Raw genomic sequence first — 20925 nt, forward strand, 5'->3', positions numbered from 1 at the left:
AAGGCTTATTTATTTATTTATTAATTAAGCATCTTTAATATCTTGCTTCCTGGGAATCAGGGGAATGAGATATCCAGAAATGAATATGATATAAAAACAAAAGACATCAATAAAACTTTAGAAAACAAGGGACAACAGTACTTTAAGGTTAACAGTATATTTTTCAGCCCCAGTTTTTGTCTTTTTTTAAATGGTTAATTAAAAAGTTAATTGTTCCATATAAGGATTAAGTCCATTATTTCAATGTCATGCTTAACCAAACGAACTATAGGGTACATATTTTACAAATATATATTTGGTAAAAGATCACCCTCCAAACCCCATGGAAGGGCATTTTAAAAAAATGAAATAAAAAAAAAAAAATGCTTTAAGGAGAACAAATCAGAACAGTATAATATACAAGAAAGATTAGGAATGCTGGTGCATCAAGGATTATTATATGGGCAAGTATATATATATATATATATATATATATATATATATATATATATATATATACACACACATACACAGTTACTAGTAGAATATTTCTGATTATATAGGAAAATACAATTCCTTCAGACACAATGAAAGGCAATAAGCAAGTTGTATTAAGTATTACATCAATACAAATTCTGGCCAAGATGTTTTTATTTCTACTCAGCTAAACTCAGAAATTTATTCTCGTGTTCCATTTAATACCTTGCTGAATATCTGAAGACTCACTGAATTATATGTATATTCTCTGTACCTCCATGTTAATGCCAGTCACTGTTCAAACATCTAAGATACACTTTACTTCCTTTATCCCTTTTGTTCCTGGTCTATTTGTTTTTGTTTCATTCTCCTTTATAGCTAATCATGCTAGAGTAACAGTCATAGCATAAGCAAAAGGTTAGGAAGATCAGCTGATAAACACCAAAACAATGAAAAAAAGAGAAGGAAAGCTCTAAAGTGGCTAACGTAGAATTAAGTTTCATGAAGCCATTGAGAAAATTCAATAAAAATAAAGATGTGTTAAAAAATATAAGAGCTATAGTTATGAACAGAATATAGCAAGGAAATTAGGGGAAAGTTGAAAAGAATATGCTGAGAACTAGAAAAAAAAAGAATTAAGCAGAATTATGAGTAAAGAGTGAAAGTGAAATTTGAACTACAACTATATAAGTAAAAAGACCAAAAAAGGGCAAATGCTATCTTTTTATGATCATGTATGGATCTCCCCCCCCCCCCATAAAAGGGGAGTGAGTATTCCCAAAAAAGGAACGAGAAAACAAACCTCCCTCTTTCTTCGGAGAATGGGGGGGGGGGGGTGGGGGTGGGGGTGGGGGGTGAGGGGGTGGTAAAATATCATTGTGAAACCATATGCTGCCCAAATCAGTATTGTGGTTCATTTTGCTTTTATTACCACTCCCCCACCCTCTTTTTTCTGTTATCCAGAGTAACTCTCTGGTGATGGGGGGAAGGGGAAGGATTTGGAAATAAAGATACCAATAAAAAATTTTAAAACATTTTTAAAGAGTGCATTGGCTGACACCAATGAATAAAGGAATGTTAATGACAGTGACATACCTACAATTTCCCTAGCACCTTCTATTACTTGGCCCTGTAGGGAAACAGAAGCAAAGAGCAAATTTCTGATGCATGTACCTACCTCACAGGGATGCTGTGAGAAATACGACCTGTATAGCAGATAGGTTCTTTAAAGCACCTTGAACTTCTCAGAGGAAAGGCACTATGGAAATGTAAAACAAATTTAAGAATTAAAATCTAATAATTTTGCATGTGGAAACCCAAGTATAGTAATCCAAATACGCCTGCCCCAAGAGGTATGTAATGCAATCCAGTGGTCAATGTGGGACAGATGTCCAAGATTTAATTTCTGAGACATGTTAAGATTTGCAACATATATACATACACACACCACCCAGCCTATTTCATGTTATGTAAACTACACACTACTATAAACATTATAGATTTTGTAATAGTTTTCTAAACAATTTATGGGGTGGTAAATTTTTCTCTTTTAAATAAGAATCTAAAGGAAAAAAAAAATTAGTTATTTGTTATTTCCTAAGCAACATTCCCTCTAAAACTCAACTTTTTACTAACATCAGAGACCTGCAGGGACATTCTAAGGAAAATGCTAGTTCTAGACATAGAACTAAATTTATTTGGCTCACTGCGACTTAAATCGAAAGAAAATAATATTGGCATCATATTCAAAAGACCTTTGCTAGAACAATTTCAAAGAAGCTTGTGTAGTAAGTCCAAAAGGACATCATTTACTGTTAACTTTATTTTATGTTATATTCTTAAAAAAAAAAAAAACTGCTGATAGGCATGTTTTTGCTTTCTTGCTTCCTACAAGTCAACTGAACTTAAAAGATCATTCTAGCTCCGAAGTAAGCTTGAACAGAGTCATTATTTTGGTTATTCGCTAAAGAACATATTACTAACTTTCACACCTCATTTTGTACTGCAGACTAGCTGTAATTAACCAAGTATGTGTCTCAAAATATGATGATTAACTACTGTAAGTCAGGGTAGTTCTACATTTCAATGGGGAGAGCACATGAAACTGAGACAAAACAAAAATAGGGTAAAAAACCTACTATAATTATAAGTACATAAATATGCATGAAATTTTGGAAAAGGAATCAATTATGTCAACTAAATTGCTATTTAGAAACTTTAAATGCCTCCTTATCTCAAGAACACTTAACGCTGAATATGTCCAGAGTGGAACAGCAAGAGTTTTACCCTTGTGAGAGAAACACATAAACATGCTTATTTAGTTTCTAATAAAAAAGTTAAGAAGATCAAAACTAAGATGGCTAGAATTACGAAGTTGTAAAGAATTGTGTACATGTAGGTGAACTTTAAGAACATAGATGTAGCTAGACATAAGTAAAGAGGATAGATTGAGACAATAAGATAAAGATAGCTTATTTATATAGACAGAACTGGAAAAATAATTGAGTGGACTTTAAAACAATTTATGGGGGTAAAATTCTAAAAAGTAGCAAATGTTTATTTGTTGCTTATTTGTTCTTAGAGATAGCAGGCCATAAGCACAGTAAAGGGAAGGAATATGTCTTATTAATCTTAGTCTCTCTTCCAGGTTTAAAATAGTATATGTTATACATAACATACATTTAATCAGTTACTTTTTGCTATTCATTTACATTTATATTTTTATTTTTTTTTACATTTACACTATTTTTACTATTCATTTACTAGTAAAAATAACTAAGTTCAAAAATGTGAAATCCAAAAAAATTATTTATAAAGTTAAAATATAAATTCATCCTCAATTACAAATACAGATTAATACTAATCTGATTTGAGTTTTAGTTTTCCTTTCTATAAAGACTAATTTGAACTAGACAATCTCACTGGGCCTTCATTTCCTCAACTGTAAAACAAATGGGTTAGATTTGATGATCATTGAGGTCCCTTCCAGCCCTAAATCCATGATTCTAGAGTCTCTTCTAGATCTGAAGTTGTAATTTTGTGATTCTAAGAACTACTATGATAAAACTAAAATTAAATAGCATTTTATCCATTTCACGGAGTTGCTGACTTTGATGTAGAGTTTTTGAAAAGACTGGTGTGAATAATACTGGTTCTTCCAGTCACTACTTGGGCAATATACCCTAACTACTCTGGGCCTCAGTTTTTTCATTTGTAAAATGAGACAGTTAGACTAGAAGACTTCTGTAAAGTTCCTCATAGCATTAAATCTACGATCTTATAACCTGATAAGAAATCTTAGGGAATCTCTTCCAAGGTTGTATTTCTACCCTATTTTCAAGAAGTAGGTAAGGACTCTCTTATATATACATATTCTCTGTATAACTTGATACTCAAGTAACAAGGAAAATTTGGCTATGATTAAATAGCTATATTGAGGGGAAATTTAGAAACCAAATCAAACCAAAAAACTCTCTTACTCATTCATGATCAGGAAAGATGTTGCAGAGGAAAATGTTACACACACAAAAAAAGTTTCTCTGTTGCTCAAGGAACACAATGAACAAGATATGTATAGCAAGAAAATTTAATTTTTGCTAAGGCTCCTATATTGGGGGGAAAAGGAGAAGATTTGGGGATGAAAAGAATCTTCCCTAACATTTTGGGGAAAAAAAATTTCTTTGTGCTATTCTTGTGGATAAAATAGGTGAATGTGGGCTAGACAATACAATACAATAAAAATGAATTAGAAATTGGGTGAAAAGTAGGACTCCAGGATAAATAAATACTTAATGGGTTCACTTCAAACTTGGAGGTTTTTTGAGCAGAGGAATCAGGCTTTTGCCTCAAGCTATTTGGTAATCTTACTGATGTTTTAGATAATGATGCACATACCAAATTTATACATGACACAAAACCACAAAGTATAACTGGCTCAAATTTAATAAGTATACAGGTAAAATATAACACATGAGTTTAAAAATTTATCTTCACAAGTACAAAATGATGGAATTGCAGTTTGATGGAAAACAAAAAAAATTAGAGTTTTTAGCAGATAAATGCAACAAATCAAGAGTGTAATATAGCAGCCAAAAAAGTTAATATGATCTTAGATTGTTGCATTTAAAAAGGCAATGTCAATTACTTCTGAACAATATCATTGGTACTGTGACCCTGGCCAGATTACACCTGGAATATACTATATCCAATTCTATGCATCATATTTTCATAGAAAAGTTCCCTGAATGCAAAGTCTTCAAGAACATTAAAAAAAAAAAAAAGAGAGGATGTTTTTAATCTGGAAAAGAGAAGGCTTTGGGTAGAGGGATGGACCTGTGATAGCTATCTATCTTTTCACAATGTGAAAAATTGTCATGAAGTCACTAGAGTCAGGATGAAAGTTATAAGTACTCAGATGTAGACCTAATATAATCACTAAACAAGAACTCATTATGTCTGGTCTTCTCTGTTCTTGGCACTGGAGATAGACACAAATGCCAAGAATGAAATTAACCTCTACTCAGAAGCAACTTAAGATAGGTAATAAAAACTCAATTACAATTAAGGTCACTCAAAAGTGTACTCCTTAGGTTCCTCTTGGATTGAGGCCTTCAAAAGTCTAACACTTGCTGAGTATGATGTTGTAGTAGGATGTAAGTTGGCCTAGAGAAAGCTTCTTTAACTTGGGGGTCCATGAACTTTTAAAAATAACTTTTGTTAACTATATTTCAATGATTGTAACCCTGTAATTTTTACTTTATACATTTAAAATCATTGAGAAGAGGTCCATAGGCTACTTTTTTTACACCAGACTGTTAAAGGGATTCATGACCTAAAAAAAAATGAATTAGAATCTTTGTGTACAGAGTATTGCATTGAGATGCTTCAGAAGTAGAATCTGACTTTTTAATGAAAGGGTTCATTAACCTCCTAAAGGCTGATAAGCACACAGCTATTTCCATGACTGATGTAAAACCAGAGCTGCTCAGAGTCAAAGGGTCAACTCTATATGAATAAGGCTCATTTGATTATTACCAAATAAATACCTGAGATTTGAGTCTAAGCCAACCAGAGTGGTTTTCTTTAGTCTTGAAAAACTTCACTTGACTTCTATTTACTCCATAGCAAGTAAAGAAGTTGGGGTTGCAGAGTCATCATCTATTAGCTAGTCACTTAATGTCATTAAGTCTCAATTACTTCAACAAAGTGAGGATAAGAAGATTTGTACTACTTAACGGATTAGTGCTTTTCTCATAGAAAACCTCTAGAAGTAGTAGACATATTATGCAGAGTTTATTAATGAAGAAACAACTCAATAGGTTAGATGAGTTGCCCAAGAACACATAACTAATGGGGCACCCAGGGCTATCATATCACCCATGTCTTTCGACAACAAACATGGCACTCTTTACTACTTGCTCACAATAAAGAGGCATGATTCAGTGGGAGCAAGAGGAATGAGGTTCAAACTCCACCTCTGATGTTAGCTGTGTGCCTAGCCCCCATCAAACCAAATGCTACAGAGCCATCACAAATGTGTATCAAAAACATCATGATCCTCCTCTCTTCTAAACTTCCAATTTCCTTCCAGGACTGCAACCTCTGCACTCCTTGTTCTCCCTCCTTACCTTACATATCCAATCAGTTTCCAAGTCTTGATATTTTTATGTACGCATCTCTCATAGCTGACCCTAGTTTCTAACTCTACCATCTCCTATTGATCACCACTCACCAAGACGTTTGCAGTATCTGTTTAATTGCTCTCCCTTCCTCATGTTTGGGAGGTACTTTCCCTTCCTCACTTTGGCCTCTCCTTCTTCCTTCAAGATGAACCTCAAGAACCACTTTGAAGGCTTTTGGTGATACCCAACTGCTAGTGTTGTCTCCTTCAATTATACTTTGTGTTTATTTTACATCTTCCTCTGAGAAGGGATTGTTTAATTCTTTAGATTGTGTCTCCCCATCAACTTTCATAGTGCTTGCTTGGCACACAGCAGATCCTCTTGAATTATATCCTGAGCTGGTCCTCCTAAGTTACACAGGATTTGGACCATAAGCTTGAACTCCGATGGCCCAGACCTTCGAAGAATAAATGTTTGAGCTGAGTCCAGGCCCTTGCTGGCTTTGGATATAGATAGCTGCTACGCTTACTCTCATGCTGCCATCCATATTCAGAGGGAAAAAGATTGCTTTGGCAATTCTTTGGAAGCTTAAGAATTGTGATTTCCATTTGGCAACTGAATTCTGCAGATTCTTAGAAATTACAGGCCATTAATACCGTATACTAGAAAGAATACTAGTCTAGGAAATAAGAGACCTGGGCTCTAATCCAAATTTTGTTACTCTGTAACCTCGAGCAATTCAATTCAACAAACATCTATTAAACTCCTACTAGGTGCACAGAAGCTAAGTAGGTAAGCACCAGAATTTAGCCTTGAAGGAAGCTAAGAGTTTGAAGAGACAGAAATTAGGAGGGTATTTCATGTATGAGGAACAGTCTGCTTTAAAAAAAGACAGGGAGATTGGCTATGGAATGTAGGTTTCAACAGCAAGTCAGTTTAGCTGGAATACTGTTTACCTTCTTTTTATTCTTCCTCTACTTCTTCATTTATGAAATTTAGTTGGACTAGATTATTTCTACTGTCTCTTTAAAATCAAAAATTATATGAACACACGGGCCACTGACCATTCCTATTGTATTCAAACCGCTTTCCTTCCCCTAACATTCCACATAATCTACATGTGGGAACAGAAAAGCTGAAAGATTAATTCAAGGTGAACTTTATTTTTTTTTTAAAATAAAGGACCATATTTCAAAGAAAAAAAAAAGCACTGTACAAAAGGTAGTGGATACATTTGAAAGTAATTACCCTCAGAAATGAACTTTATAAGGAAAATTGATCTTTAAATAGCTTGCTACCCAATAAGTATATTTTTAGTTCAAGTTATCAATAACATTTTAATATCAATCAACAAGCATTTGTTAAGCTCCAACTATGTTTTTGCTGGGCACTATGCTTGAAAACTTTATTACTTCAAATATAAAATGTAACCATCTCTGTATAAGAACATGTATATAGGTTTAACAAATGCATATACCAAAACATCAGGCTCCAGACAATGTCTCGGTTTGTATATAACAATATATTTTAATACAATAATAAATTTTCAAAATAAAAGTTCTAATCACATCAGAAATATACATAAAATGCTGATTAAAAAAAAAACTACAAAGGCAAAATGTATTAAAAAGCTTAATCAAAGACTCAAAAATCACTACTCTAGTGTCACATTCAAGCCAAACATTTATTCAGCACCTATGTGCAAGATTCCAAGTTGTAGGTTGAGGGGAAATTCTTCCTTTTCTTATTTCTCCCTTAAAGGTACGATCTTATACATTAGGGAGGTTCAAGTAGTTATAATGCTTTATTTGTGTAGTGTACCTTTAGGGTACAAAAGTGTTGAGAATAAAACCAGCAACTTTTTAGCCCAGCTAAAATTTAGGAGTGTCAGGTGGTTCTGATTTAAAGTAATATCTGAAATAGGATAATATCACTCCACTCTCTAACCTAACAAGGTCTATTTAAAAATAAAAGCTATTTTTACAAGTTAAAAACTTTATGGATAATTTTTAAAGATTAGCTCTAATTTCAATCCAAAAGGAGTGCCTAAAAAGATTAATAAATAATGGGATTAGTATATAAAATGTTTGTAATCACAGACAGCCACACAGCAGAAACAAGGAAGCACAAACAAAAAAGCAACAAACAAACCTGGAAGGTTTCTAATAAACGTGGCAATTTCCTTCAGTTCTCAGGTTACTGAATTTAAAACAAAAATTAACAGATGGATAGTATTTTATAATATGAAGGGCCTATATAAACCGTCTCGAGAAAAAAGTATGGTGGGATTTCAGGAACTAGCTGAGGAGGACACCTTCCACTGAACACACCCAAGCTTCACCCAGGCAGAGTTGAGTACTGCCCCCACCCTGTGCCCCCTCCCACGGACCCAGAAGCTCGCACACCAGAAGGTGCTCACGAAGGAGTCAATCTGCAGGAGCTATTCCCTATCTGCTCCCTCTAGAAATCCCGCAGCCCAAGTGGGTTCTGAAGGAAAGCAAGTTTCTGGAGATGACCACGCTAGGGGAACACCGATCAACTTTAAGGACTGAGGAAGCTGCTTTAAAAAAAGAAAGAAAGAAAGAAAAAAAGCCGCGAGGGTGGGACTAAACCAGCCCTAAGTAAACTCACCCCCACCCCCACGACCCTCCAGGGCGCTTTCCCCAACCCGGCTGGTTCTTTCTGAGTGAATCAGGCCGAAGGCTGGTCCCTTCAGTTCGGGGCTGGGCCGGGTGGCGCGGAAAAGCGCTTCAGTCGAGGCCAGCCGAGTAACAGGTAGGAAAACAACCAAGAGGCGGTGTGAGGAAGTGCCCCAAGAGGAAGGAAGGGAGGAAGAGAGAAAGGGAGGGAGGGAGGAGGAGGAGGCTTGAACCAGGCCGTGGCCTACGGGGAAGGGGACGGAGCCAAGTAGGCAAGTGAGTGGATCTCGCCGAGGCCAGGCAGCTAAGGGTCGGTGCGAGTCACCGCTTCTCCCCTAATCCCGGGGCGGGGGCGGAAGGGAGAGCACGGCTCAGCTCGGCTCGGCTCCCACCAAGTCCGCAGCCCGGACGGCCCCACACCCATTCGGCGGCTGGGGACCGAGTGCGGAGTTCGGGGGACGGAGAAGAAGAGAGCCCGAAGGGAACGTGGGCAGCGGCGGCGGGGCGCGGTCCCGGGCTCCCTGGAACACACCACCCCCCACCCCGGGGCGGGGGCGAGGCGGAGGAGTTGGAGAGAAGCAGCAGGTGGGGTCCGAGTCGCCGACCGACGCCCTGGGGGCTGCCGGCTCCGCAGGCTGCCGAATCCCGGGACTGGAATCGACCAGTTACGCGGAAGGGGAGCGGGCAGGCGGAGGGCGCCCATGGAGGAAGGCCCAGGGAGGCGCCGGCACCTCGGACTTGGGGGGCCGGGGAAGGGAGGAAAGGAAGGAGACCCCAGGAGAGGACGTCTCGCCGTCGGGCTGTCTCTTACCTCAGGCGGTTCTCGAGTCCTTCCGCGCCGGGCAAGCTGCTCCGCGAGCCGCGCGTTCTTGGACTCAGGCAGTTTCTACACAAGAAACCGGCGGGCAGCAGGAGCGCGGGCGGGCGACGGCAGCGGCGGTGGCGGCGGCGGCGACGGCGACGGTGGCGGCTGGAGGGCGGGTCTCAACGTGCGCGCTCCCGAGCCCAGGACGAGTTCGAGCCGTGGCTAGCCGCGGCCACGCTCTCAGAGCCCGGCCCCTAGGCAACGATTGCTCCAAATCACGTAACCTCCCGAAGAGGACGCCGTTTAACCAATCACGAGCGCCGCGCTGGGAATCACGGGAGCTACAGGGCTATAAAAGACCTGGTTACTATTTTGTGCTCCCGAGTCACCCACAGTATAGGTAGGTTGTGGGGGCTGTTAGTTGTTGTGTGCGCGTGCGTGTTTTGGTGTCATCCATTCTCCTTTAACTGGCACATCTTTGCGCATGCGTCATGGCTCTTCCTTTCGGGCTCGGATGATAGGGGCTGCTTTTGCAGCCTGATAGTCCAAGCTGTCCCCTTCAGAAAACTCAGCGCCTGCGCTATAGCCGCTGCAGTAACCACCCCCGGGCAAGGTGGGTGAGCGTAAAGTTGATTAGCATGGCGGCTGAATCTGGGTCCGAGTTGGGCTGGCAAACTCTGCCCACGACCGTCCTGGGCGCTCTCAGCACTCTGGGCAGTGAATTCCTGCGCGAGTGGGAGGCGCAGGATATGCGTGTGACCCTCTTCAAGTTGCTGCTCCTGTGGCTGGTGCTGAGCCTCCTGGGGATCCAGCTGGCGTGGGGGGTGTACGGAAGCACCGTGACCGGCCTGTACCACCGCCCGTCCTCGGGTGAGCCGCCCCCGCCCCTCCCAGATTCCGGCCCCGCGGCTTGCTTGAATTTGCTTGAATTGCATTGACACCCCCCCATCCGGCCCGTACCACTGGGGAGGGGGAAAACATGCGGAGTCCACCCCGGCCTGTACCACTGCCCATCTATCCTGGAGGGTGGGGATGGTCGGAGACCCTCGGGACCAATTGGCAGCAGTGCTAGTTTATTCTAAAGACCGTCCCCTCACCCAGAGATCCCCCTCAGCCTCGAAGGAGAGTGCCCCACCTTTCTCGGGGTTCTAACTCTCCTAAAGAGTCAGACAATCCTGAAGCCCTTCTGTCCACAGTAGCTGGGCCAGGGATCCAAGCCTGAACCTTTCTCAGTCATCATTTACTGCACCCTCCGTGTGCCGGGCATTTCCCTGAATTCCCCTCCCACCCTTTGGCTATGATCATACCGGATTCCTCCAGGCTGGACCCGAATGTTGATCCTGTTACTTCCCGTAGGTCTGGGAGGCCAGAATGGCTCCACGCCCGATGGTTCTTCCTTGTTTCCTCCATGGTAAGTGTCCCAGGCCAAGCTTAGCCCAGATTAAGCCTAAATATCTTAAATGTATATTCTGCACTTCAGTCTCAAGGCTCTAGCTCTGTAGGGTAGGTGACGTTATCCCCATTTCTCAGGTGGAATCAGGCTTATAACATATCAGAGCTGGAAGCAGAGCTCTGTAGAGCATGCAATTTGGCCTTGAGAAAACTGGCTGCAAAGCGTCTGGGATCCTGAGTTTAGAACTTGGAGAGACTTTTGAGATGACCTTCTCTTTCCCTCTCAGGAAAGAGCCTTATGGAGAAGAAGCGGGTTTCTTTAGGCTTTCCAGGTAATAGCCGATCCGTATTAGAACCCAGGGCTTTTTTCATGCTCTGTTTGAATGTACAACTCACTTCCGCCCGAACCTTAGTTTCCTTTTCTGTAAAATATGAATGATACTGCTAATACACGAATATTTTCTCTCTCATCTCTGAAGTTTAGCTGGAGACATATATGGTATCATCTTAGTCTACCTTTGATTTTATAGACAGGGAAACTATGGGAGGTAATCACTCAGAGTATCACGGGAGATCAGAATCAGAACTGGGATTCAGTTCACCAACTCTTTAAATTCCCTGTTCCCATAAAAGCTCTTGGAAGGTGTGATTGGGAAGGGCTTGAGAAAAAGGATATAAAAACAAGCAAATCTGCCTTTATCATCACAGGGCCAGAAACCGCCAGATTCAGATCGCTAAAGGCTCCTAGTTCAAGCTAAAAATGTAGCTAGCTGTTTCACGCTGTTCTCTCCTGTCTCCCATGTTACCGTCTCATAACCTTGGTCTGTTAGCTCTTCTTTTTCCCTCCCCTTTCATATCCAGTCAGTTACAAAGTCCTGTCAACTCCATCTACACAACTCTTTTCTTGGAGGCGCTTTATTCCTTCCGCACTACTCTAGTTTGAGGTCTCATCTCATTATTGGATCTTTATTATGTGACCTTTTCTTTCTCTCATTTTCCCCTTCAATCCATTCTCCATACTTCTCTGAGAGCAGTATTTCTTATATTTCTATCACATCTTAGAAGTCATCTGATCATAAAGACTGCAGTGGATAGCTCCCATTCTGTAGCCTGGCACTACCTTCTGTACCTTTCCAGCTTTATCTCATTAGTTCCCAGCCCACTGAGCAACACTAGGCGTTCTCAGCACTCTTTGCTTTTACTCAAGTATATTCTGTGCTTACGCTATCCTCTCTTTATTTTTTCATTTATTAATTTTTAACTTTGCTATCACTTCTCAGTACTCCTCCCTCAATAAAACCCTACCATGTGACAAGGAAGTATGAGTAAACAAAACAAATGGGCACAGTGACCATATCTAACAACCACCTTCCATAACTGTGTCCACTCCTCTGCCAAGAGCTGGGAGGAATGTTTCAGCCCTGGCCCTTTGGGGCCAGAACTGGCCATTGCATTGATCAGAGTTCTTGCAGCTTTCAGTACATAGTGTTGGTGGTCCCTGGTGATTGGTTTTTCTGGGTCTGCCTCAGTTTAGACATATCTTTCCAAATTTCTCTGAATTATTCCTCTTTGCCAATCCTTATGAAACAATAGTTTCATTATATTTATTTATACTATTTTGTTTAGGCATTAGGAGAGGCAAAATGATCTTATTTGATCTGTTCCACTGGGTAGGTTAGTTGTACAGCTCTGAGTCTCATAGAAAAGGCCATCAATGACATTATTAATGACATTTTTTTTAATATGGTGAAATTTCAGTTCTTCAAATGTTTATTAACATCTGCTGTATATAGAACACTATGTTGGGATGTGGGAAGGAACCTTGATGTAATTCCAGTTTATTAAGAAAGATAAAGTCTGTAAAATGGGTGGAGTGGGATTGTAATAGATGTCTTCTATATCCCCTTCCCAATTTTTTGGGCTTCCTGAAGGCACTTTGCTTTTCCATCTCCATATACCGAGCACCTTTCACTGTGCTTTGCATACAAAAAGCCTTTATTGTTTGAATGAAATTTTAAATGCAGCTGAAATTAAATAGTGATTTACATTTTATAGTATTTCATAAAAATCATGTGAGGTATTATTGCATACATTTACAAAAGAGAAAATTGAGAGACAGATAAATATAGTGATTTGCCTAGGAGTGAAGAAGTCAGATTAGGTCTCTTGGCCAGTGTTCTTTCCACTTTACCATATTTCTAATAGATGATGGGTGTATTGCAACAAAGTTTCTTAAACTTTTTCTCTCCTTGACCCCTTTTTTCCTGAGAAATTTTTATGTAACCTCTGGGTAGATGTGTATAAAATAGATATAAAAATCAAACATTTGCTGATAAAAATCTAATTTTTTGAGCCCCATATTCAGCTACTTGTTTCAAGATCCATAATTTAAGAAACTTTGTGTTAAAAAAAAAAAAAAAAAAAAGATTGTCCACAAGATGTTGTAGACAATCTGCCAGGGAGAAGGCCATTAACAATCATGGAAGGGTTCTTAGAAGACATGGCATTTAAGGTAGGTTTTAAAGAATGCCCAGGAATTGACTAGCAGAAGAGAAGGTATTCCATTTATAGGAGATAATGTAAACAAAGACCTAGAAGAAAGCACAAAATGTCCTCAACAGAATGGTCTGGCTTTAGTCCCACAAAGTATATTTTGGGGATGAGAGTGAGGATTGATCAGCTAAGACTTGCTGGTGCCAGATTGAGGAGGGCCTAGAATGCCAAACTAACAGTTTCATTGATAGGAGAGAACACTTGGGTAGATGGAGGGAGTGTATTTTCTTCTTTCCAAGAAATACAAAGGAACAAAGCTAATTATGATTCATTTAGCATTTATCAAGTGCCTACTATGTGTAGTAATATAGCAGTGGGAAATATGCAAAGGTCAGTAAGATGACATGCCATTCTTGCCTCCAGAGTTTAAATTTAGAAGTGCTGAATAAGCAAATCACAGAAAAGTTCAATACAATTGGGCTGATTAAAAGTCATTAGATGAATAGCAAGTACTAGTTGATCAGGTTGGAGAGAGATCCTTTCTTGCTGAGGGCTTCTTGGAGGAAGAGGTAGTAATTGAAGAATGGGTGGGCCATGCAAAGGCACTGATGGCAAAGAGGAGCAAAGTGTGAGCAAAGGTGGAGGCCGGGAGAGTGTGTGATGTGTAAGGAAATGGTCACCCGAAGAAGACAGAACCAAATCCTGACTGGAGGACAGACTGAAATACAGCTCCAAGAATAACATGTCCAAAGAGATGTAAACATATGTCCAGGTGTTTTCAGACATGATCAGCCTTCCATGTGTTTGGCTTTACCATACTCTGTGACAAGGAAGGGAGTAAGTGAGAAAAAATAATGCAAAGGGAAAAGAACTGATAAAAGTAATTTTTTAAATTTTTGAACAGGCCTAGCAGGACACTCCTCCCCTATCCTCTTGTAGAAATGGGAAATATTCAGGTGTTGACCATTGTACATAATTTCAGATTTTTTTTGATGTATTAATCTATTATGCTGAATTTTTTTTCTCTTTGCTTTGTCTTGTTGTCAAATGGGATTGTTCTTCTGGAGGGAGAAAGAGGAATAATGGAGGAAACAATAGTGATGTAAAAAAACAAAGATGACAATAAAAAAAATTCTTTAAAAAGAACACATGGCAGGTGGAAGAAGAAATAATGTATATGAGAGAAACACTTGGAAAGTTAAGATACCAAATTGTACATAGCCAGAAAGGATGGGATAATGAGAGAGAGAGAGTATGTGAGTTGAGTGTGTGTGTGTGAATGATATGCATCAACTAGTAAGGAGATAGGAATTTTCTCAGACTAACGTTTCATAGAGCCACTTAATAATGATGTGCCCTAACCTGTGTCACATCTGAAAAATGTGAATAATAATACACTACCTATTTCACAGTGAATATCCAATAAAATACTTTAGGCAAAGAACTTTATAAATTGTAAAAGCTTAAGGTTGTTGCTAAGTTAGGTGATACAGTGGGTAAAACATTGGGCCTTAAGGAAGACTCAGATGTTTGCTGTGAGACCCTGGGTAACTCACTTAACCTGTTTGCCTTAGTTTCCTCATCTGTAAAATGATCTGGAGAAGGAAATGACAAATCACTCCAGTATCTCTGCCAAGAAAACCTCAAATAGGATCATGAAGAATTGTACATACCTGGGGAAAAAACTGATTAATAGCATTAGCTCGTTTTCTTTTCTTTCTTTCTTTCTTTCTTTCTTTTTTTTTTTTTTTTTTTTTTTTTTTTTTTTAATTAGCTGGCCAATATGAGGGAAGTTAGTGTTCAGGTTGTTTTCAGCTGACAAGAGGAGGAAATGAAAAATCTTCCCCAGTCATCCTTTCTGAGGTCCTGCCCCACATGGAAAAGAGTAAAGGCATGATTCCACTCTGAAAACACCCTCCAGATAGCTGGGTTATAGACCACAGATATCAACAATGTGGATACAAGTCCCAACTGCTTCCTCAAGGTTTTGTATGTTTGGATTAGAGGGCTGGGGGAATCTTTTGGAATCATTCCATGGCCTTTTCTGAACTGGCTCATAATGACTCAGTTGCCCTCCAAGAGAACCAGTTTAGATAAATGTCCAGGCCACTGGATTCAACATTATCTTCGGATGATGGTTTTAACACACAAATATAAAGTACTATTCTCTTTGTTTCTGCAGGACAAATTTACCTTTGAGCAAAAGTCAATGAGTTTTCTTCCTAGGGATAGTCTTCCTAATGCCATAGAGATGACCATGACCTAACTATGTTCATCTGGACCTCATCCTATATAATAAAGAGTTTGCATCAGATGACTCTGGAGGTCTCTACCAATTCACCTATGATCTCATGACTCTTTGGTAGCTTCCATATCTCAGAGGAAAACAAAACAAAACAAAAAATACTCTTTTACCTGGCATGCAAGGCCCTTAGCAGCCTGGAGCCTCCTGGTCTAGCCAACCATATTTGATACTTCTTTCTCTATTCTCTGTATATCAGCCAATCTTGGAACCAGACCCTGTGCATTTCATACTATTTTTCTTGTGAAAGGAATGCAAATTTTTACAACATTCTCCAGAGTAACTGAAGAGCCAGCAAATCTGATGGCATAGAGCAGGTATTTCTGCTCACATCCTTAAATAACATTACTCCCTTAATGGGCATAAACAAGGACTGTTGGTATTTGAGAACTGAATAAATCCAAACTGAATTAAATCTAGAAGTAGACATACTCTCCTTGGCAATATTTTTGGTGCAAGTACCTATGATGTCCAAGTTCCAGTGATAGATGCAGAAATCTTCAAATGAATCTGTACTTGAAAAATTTTTTCCAGACTCAGGCTTAATGATTTTTAAATGCAGAAAATGTAGAAATGTTTCTTCTGAATCTATGCTGGCATTATGTTGGAATTTAGGTTGGAAGTTGTAATGAGGCCAGTGGAAATACTTTCCCCCATTCTTTCATTTTGCCCTAGTGGACAGAATGAGTATCTACTGTTAGTAGCTTAGTCTTATAATTGGAAGATATCTCTTAGGACATCTAATCCAATCCCTGACTGAAGAATTTCTGTGATGAGGAACATACTCTTTTCTTTCAAGGCATTCCATTTCCCTTTTGGTTGAGTTAAGTTTTGTTGCTCCTAGCTAAGTATTGCTGACACATGGCCCGTCCCATGTCATATTTTGCATAGTGGAATGCTAATTCTTACTGAACTTGACAGGCTATTTATACAGTTCTAGAATATTAAGAAACAGGAATCCCCTTAGGGACTTAGAATCACAAGTTATCAGGGCTAGAAGATGATCTCAGAGATCATCTAGTCTAATGGAACGTGCAGTAGAATGAGTATTGGTTTTAGAGTCAGCAGAAGTGAATCTGCTATTGATTATGTGACTTACAGGCCTCTTGATTGTTCATCTATAAAATAAAAAAAGATGGTTTGGACTTGATACTCTTAGTTGTTTGAAAGTTTTAAATTGTGTCTACCTTAGATGTAAGCAGGCGGTGTGACTCTGTATGAGGTAAATAAATTATTCCTACAATTAGAGCTCTCATCTATAAATGAAAGGGGCTTTTTACTGAGTTTCTCAGGTCCCTGTTCCTGGGGACTGTCAATCAAAGATTGAAAACTGACTTTGTGGGAAATGTAGAGCAGGGGAGATCTGCTCAGAGAGGTTAAACTCAATTAAGTGAACATTAATTAAGCACTCACTATGCTGGACACTAAGGATGCAAAGACAAAAACCCAATGGCTCCTGCCCTCAAGGAGCTCCCATTTTTCTGGGGAAAATAGATGAGATTCCAGATCTGAAATGGATTTGAACCCAGCTTTTCTTGCTTTCCAGTACTGACCTTTAGCTATCACCCCACATTCCTCTCAGATAACTTCTAAAATCTCTTCCAACCTGTAAAGGGCTGAACTTTCTAAGTTTCAGGCAGAGCAGTCTCTCTCCTGGCTAGATTTCTGCCATCACAGGTCAGAACCTAGGGAACACTTCTTTAAAAAAAAAAAAAAAAAAAAGTTTCAATAAAACCTTGCTTAACTTTATGAAGTGTGGGCTTCTGACATCAAGGTAAATGCTTTTAATTCCTTCTGTTTCTATGTCTCATTGCCAATTGACTCATGGCATTCTGTCTCTTAGACTAATATAGAGACTATTAGATTGTATGTTCCATGAGGACAGAAATTGTCTAATTAAATCTTTGTGTTGCTCTTCCCTACCATTTACTACAGAGCTTTGCACACAGATATTGCCTGGATAGCAGAATACATAGGGAACTAGAATGAAACTTAAGTCATCGGCTAAGCCAAATAAGCCAAGCAAGTTAAACAGTCTGCCCAATGTCATACTAGATACCAAGACCCAGCTAGAATTTGAACTCTGGCCCTCTGATTCTCTTTCCACTTTGCCCTGCTGACTGTGGTAGAGACAGGCAGGAGATGGTATATACTGGCAGGAAATGCCAGACCTTAAGAATAGAGATGTTTTATGTGGGAATTTGTCTTATTTTCTCTTTTCAATTCTTTCAGGGAAACATCAGAAAATGAATCAATCAAAACTCATCGTGAATGAAGAAAGAAGGCCTCAAGGGTTTGGCTCTCATGCTACTTCTGCACTAGCAGTCTATCTTTGTTGGATTCCTATGCCAAGGGCCCCACTGACACCAGTTGGTTTATTTTGGGGGAGAGACCAGTCTAGAGAATGGTGTAGGTTTGAGGAAACCATAAGAAATAATACTGGGGTCAAATCCTAGGAAGTTTCATCAGTTCCCCATTTTCCTTTTCTAGAGAGACTTTTCTCTACTGGGAAAAGGCCAAGGCCCTGAGCCCCAACCTTAGTGGAAGCATGGCCTGCCTGACATCTCCTTGCTAGCCTCTCCATCCCACTCCCATTGTGGTCCTTGACAGCTGATACCCATGGGGCAACCCCTGCCTGGAAGGAATTCAAGAGGGAGGTGGTGGAAAGGACAACCCTCGGCCTTGTTTTCCTCAAGCAGTTTTGAGCCTTTTTTGATAAGGCTGAGAATCACAGCCTGCACTATCACAATGGGATGCTACAGTTGGAGCTTTGGATAGAAAACATTTCTGTTGGGGGGGGGGGGAGCTTGTGGTGAGTTGTCCAGTGGAATTCATTTTTCAAGGGGGAAAAGTCCTGTGACCCCTCATTTCCTTCCACTTTCCAGGAGGTCCTTTAGGAGTTCACTTGTCTGGGGCCTGAGTAATTTCCAGCTTGACTTGCTGGAATCTGGGGGATCCTCCAAAGCATAATGTGAGCTCCAGACTGAGGCCAGCCTAAGTCTGAGAAGTGATTGAACAATTTCCCTGACTCACATGGGCCTGAGCCTCAAGGGAATCTTGCACGTTCCTTATCCACTTAACGGAATTGCCTTCTATTTGGCCTGTGGCTGTACCGAGAGCTCCCCTACTTGGGGTAATCAATTTCACCAAGGTGTCTGCGGTATGGGCCTAGAGAAAGGCTTCAACTTGGATGATTATATTCTCCTTGCTTGACAGCAGACCACATTGGACTCTTAACTTAGCTGGACTGGAGGCTCAGCAAATGCAGAATTTTCTCCATTGTTTTCTGTCCTAATTTGGGAAAACTGAGAAGAGATAAAAGATATAAAGGACCACAGCCAGCCTGTGGCTTGAAAGTCACCCATTTCTTGAGCTGCTCTTAGTTCTTCCATGTACCTAAAGGATCTTTGAAGGGAATAGGCCAGAATATCCCATGCTCTTTAAATGATACTGCAGCCAAAGGATCTAGCAGCAGGAGGCTGGGCTAGGCTTGCATTAGCTTGCTGAAAAGATGTTTTTCTTCAGGGCCTCTGCTCACTAGGCAGTGCTACCTCTTCCTGGCATTGATTGATAATGTTCTTACCTGCAAGATGGGCATTTTGGAGCCTTATCCCAGGGGAAGGAGGCCTATTGAAATATGATTTCACATTTGTTAACAAAATCTGACAGGCCAACCAGCTGCTACCTCATCTTGCCCTTTCTTCGGCTTCTGCATCTGCCTTTTCCCTTCTCCATTGATTTGGTGGTGCAAACTAATAAAAGCTTATGTTTGTGACACATCTTTTTCCAGATAGTCTTTGCTAGTCCAGCTTTGAAATAATGTTGAAGAAGACTATATTTGACCAATCTACATCTCTTCTAGATTGGGGCTTCTTAAACTTTTTCCATTTGTGACCTCTTTTTGCCTGAGAAATTTTTATGTGACCCCAGGTATATAGATATTTGAAATAGATGTGCATATCAAACATTTACTGATAATCATAATTTCCTGAGCCCCACATTTAGTTATGGGACCCTCTAGTTCACCCTTGGACCATCATGGCATCTACCTACCTAACTTTAATATTATTCCTTTTCATTTAAACACATGAAAACAATGCTTGTTGGTCTTAAGGTGGAGTTATGTCCATATCACATCAGAATAGGAAAATATTCTTTCCAGATGACAAGACAGTTAAGTGAAAAGTTTTCAGGGATATGTGAGTGGTCTGAAAGACCAGCTGTACTTGCTTAAACTCAGCTGGCACCCTACTAGGAAGAAGGCAGTTTGGAAAGCCTGATACACCCATGGCATAGAGGTCCTTCCAGAAATGATTCTGCTTTCTTTTAGTAATCTACTTTTGAAACAAGTGTCAGAAGAGCTCCTGTGGGCTATCCTGGGCAAACAGAATCACAAGTTGTACCCTGGATATAGGGATGATTGTTCCATTGACAATCCTGTCTCCTATCTTGCTGGAGATGGGGAATATTTTACAAACTTTTGCGCTGGACATAAGTATGCAGTATTGAATCTCTGGGAGTATACAAACCCCAACTTGGAAAATGGAGATCGGCCTGCTGGCTATGATGTGTCCCCTGCTACCAGCCCCTCCTTGTGTCCATTGTAGGTACTACATCCTCAGGGTAAGACTAGCTCCCATTTGTGGTTCAGTGAACTTGGCTGACAATTTTATAGAACTAGTAATCTCAAAAATTATCCACATTTTCAGGACGACACCGGCCCAAAGTGACCATTCTATAAATGTGGGAGTCAAGATGAGTCACATCTTGTGTGTTGGTAAAACTAACGTATCTGATTAATGCAAAGATTCCTTAAATTATAATAGCAATGAAATTAAAGGTTTGTGAAATGCTTTCCCAGTGATCTCCATGACAATCCTGTGAGGCAGGGACAGTTATTTTCCCTATTTTACAAAGTAGGAAACAAGCTGAGGGGAATTCATTTGTCCAGAATCACACAACCAGTAAATGTATAAGGTGACATGTGACCTCAGATTTTCCTCATTCAGTGCATCACCTAAATGCCTATCTCTTGTAGTTACAGCCAAAATGAGCTAGTCAGTGCATCTCCAGGACTTTCTAAATGGAATCTATTCAGAATTAGTTCCAAAATAGCTCCTTTTCAAATCAAGCTTTTTTTTTTTTTTTTTTTTTTTTTCCCCCAAACTAGGTCAGATTCAGGCAGGGAAGGAATATGGAAATACTCCTATTCTAATG

At 39.9% G+C, this 20925-nt stretch overlaps 2 protein-coding genes across 10 annotated transcripts in view; one reads left to right on the forward strand and one right to left on the reverse strand.

Annotated features, from left to right (window-relative positions):
* RHOA (ras homolog family member A) overlaps positions 1-9800 on the reverse strand; it is a 58467-nt gene extending 48667 nt beyond the window's left edge. For 6 of the 8 annotated variants that reach the window (XM_074264470.1, XM_074264382.1, XM_074264292.1 and 3 more), the window contains exons 1-2: positions 9528-9666; positions 1634-1714 (exon numbers count right to left, since the gene is read on the reverse strand). The gene's annotated coding sequence lies outside the window, so the exon portion shown is untranslated. Of the gene's footprint in view, positions 1-1633; positions 1715-9527 lie in introns of all 8 variants that reach the window. The other 2 variants (XM_074263946.1, XM_074264037.1) reach the window with 2 other exon arrangements.
* A 55-nt stretch (positions 9801-9855) lies between these two features.
* Positions 9856-19485, forward strand: TCTA (T cell leukemia translocation altered). Of its 2 annotated transcripts, XM_074264669.1 has the most exons (3): positions 9856-10391; positions 10878-10932; positions 17941-19485. In XM_074264669.1, the coding sequence occupies exons 1-3, from the start codon at positions 10160-10162 to the stop codon at positions 17981-17983; spliced, it is 330 nt and encodes a 109-aa protein (XP_074120770.1). In that variant the 5' UTR covers positions 9856-10159; the 3' UTR covers positions 17984-19485. The 2 variants fall into 2 exon arrangements, with proteins under 2 accessions (XP_074120770.1, XP_074120746.1); XM_074264645.1 differs by lacking the exon at positions 10878-10932 and having other exon boundaries at positions 10160-10391.
* The last annotated feature ends 1440 nt before the right edge of the window (positions 19486-20925 follow it).

This window comes from Sminthopsis crassicaudata, chromosome 1, assembly GCF_048593235.1.
Source record: "Sminthopsis crassicaudata isolate SCR6 chromosome 1, ASM4859323v1, whole genome shotgun sequence".
In the NCBI taxonomy this organism is placed as follows: Eukaryota; Metazoa; Chordata; class Mammalia; order Dasyuromorphia; family Dasyuridae; genus Sminthopsis; species Sminthopsis crassicaudata.